We start from the raw sequence: 2,343 nt of genomic DNA on the forward strand, positions 1-2,343 counted from the left end.
CGAAACAATATTACTATAAATTTTAATTAGAGATGAATTTATTGAATTTACAGGGTGGCCGATAAGTATAGGACGTTTTGAAAGTGCTCCCATTTTTTCAATTTGAGGATTTTTCGAGAACAACCTTTATTAAACAACAAAAAATAAGCAGAAAATTTGATTTTACAAGAGAAATTCGAAGTTGGATCCACGAGCTTTGACACAGGCTCTCAAACGTTTCTTCACCGAATTGACAGTGCGCCGCAGGTATCCGTCGTCGATCGAAGCCCATGCTACCTCGAGAGCGGCCTTCAAGTCATCGACAGTAGCAAAAACTTTTCCCGCGATCTTCCCTTCCAACATGCCCCAAACGCTGAAATCCATCGGATTGAGATCCGGGCTGGAAGCAGGCCACAAGTTCTTGTCCAGGAATCCAGGGAAATGCGCCTCCAAGACGGCCAATGTCGATCTCGAGCCATGGGACGGTGCCCAGTCTTGTTGAAGGATAAATGGACCACCAGCAAAGTGCTGAGTGACCCAGGGTAACAAATTATCCATCAACACAATCTTTTGGTACACCTCCGAGTTGATTTTCACATTTCTTTCAATGAAAACCAACGGAGTTTTACCGGTTGCCGTGATACCGGCCCAAACCATGACACTTTTCGGGAAAAGGCGGTTATGGGCAAGAAGACGTTTCGGAGACATGCTGTCATCCTTTGACAATAACTGTCTCTGGTTTTGACGGTTGGGAAGAGGTTCAATAGTGAAGATCTTCTCGTCTGTCCAGATAACGTCAGAGACGCGGCGCACTTGAAAGTGCTGGAGTAATTTTCGGCATTTTTCGAGTCGCATCGCTTTCGATTTGTCCGAGAGGTACTGTCCACGACGTAGTTTGTAACTTTTGAGCTTCAAGTCGTTCTTGACAATCGATTGGACAGTGGATCGGGCAATTCCAAGCCGTGACGCCATCCTATTGAGACTCAATCCATCATTTCGAATGATCCGTTTCTTGATGATTGCACGAGTATTCCGGGTGTTGACAGAACGTGGACGTCCGCTTTTTTTTACTTCAGAAGCATCTCCTCGCTTTTTGATAGCAGCGACAACGTTTCGAACCGTCGAAGACGAAATTTGAAGGCGTCGAGCGATCTCAGCACTTCCGAGGCCTCTCTTGAACAAGAGTTCAATGGAAGGACGATGAGGAGAACTTTTCATAGCTCGGCGATATGGAGAAGTGAGAACAAATGACTGAGAAGCTTACTTATATAGTCTCTGGACTTTCGAAAAGTTTCGAAATTTTTCGAAAATATCCCTTGGCACCGTGCCAGGGAATGCTGAAAGCGAGCGTCCTATACTTATCGGCCACCCTGTAGTGTCCACGAATTTTTCCTGGCGCTTCGCTTCGTCTCTTACCACCACAATTCGGCCTCCGTTTTCTGATTGCTCGCTCTTCCCGCATCCACAAGTTCTCTTTCTGTCTCTGCCACAAACTTTTCCAACTTGTGTTGAATTATTGAAGCTATCTTGTCGTTTCGCTTTGTATAATCCGAGATCTCGTGTTCAGTAGGAACGTGTCCGGTCTCCTGTCTGATTTTCCACACCATCTGACATGTTCCCATTACTTGAAGATGTGGAAATGATTCTGGCACGTTCCATCTCCAGCATCTGCGACATGGCACACTCTTACAATTGCAATTTCCATCCTCCTTCATTCGTCCACATCCGTAACATTTTCTCTGTCCAAACAGTCGCTTACTGACCAGAATTCGGCTTTCATATGGGATGGAACAATTCTCTGTTTTGTGTGCGGTCAGTGGCATCCCTGCCAGTGATTCCTCACAGGTAAGGCAGCGTCGTCTATTTTGTCTGAGTCCTGGAACTCCTTGAGATCGACGCATTTTGACCACGATCGCTGCTAGCTCTGGGTAGTCAAGGAATTGCTTCATGAGTGTCCATTCTTCTGCGGAGAATTTCCTTTCGATAAGCAAGCTTCGGAATTTTTGCTTGTTTTCCAGAAATCTAGTTTCGGCAATTTCCGCGAGTTCTTTCTCTTTCTCCTCTGCCTCCTTGTCCTTATCTTCGTCACCCAATTTCTTGAACCAATTTGAGAATCGGAAGACTGCTTCATCCTTAAAGGGGGACTCCGACCAAAAATTTTTATTGCATTAAAATGTGTTAAAAGTTATCTATTTTCCTAATATTATTGCAAAAAAATTTAAAAGAAATCCGAAATCCTCGAAAAACGCCGTTGAAAATGAAAAAAATTCCAAAAGGTGCCGCCGAGGGACGAGAATTTGAATTCCCGCGCAGTGAGAAACCTAGGCTACGGCGCCTGAGAGCATTATTTTCAAGTGGCCGACA

At 44.9% G+C, this 2,343-nt stretch overlaps 1 protein-coding gene across 1 annotated transcript; it reads right to left on the reverse strand.

Annotated features, from left to right (window-relative positions):
• Nucleotides 1–1,243: 1,243 nt before the first annotated feature.
• Nucleotides 1,244–2,123, reverse strand: CBG25066 (the record flags this gene model as incomplete). Its single annotated transcript, XM_002648640.1, has 2 exons — nucleotides 1,244–1,349; nucleotides 1,396–2,123. Coding segments are annotated over 2 exons (834 nt in total), but the record flags the coding sequence as incomplete, so codon positions are not given.
• Between the last annotated feature and the right edge of the window lie 220 nt (nucleotides 2,124–2,343).

Source organism: Caenorhabditis briggsae, assembly GCF_000004555.2.
Source record: "Caenorhabditis briggsae AF16 supercontig from assembly CB4, cb25.NA_386, whole genome shotgun sequence".
Lineage (NCBI taxonomy): Eukaryota > Metazoa > Nematoda > Chromadorea > Rhabditida > Rhabditidae > Caenorhabditis > Caenorhabditis briggsae.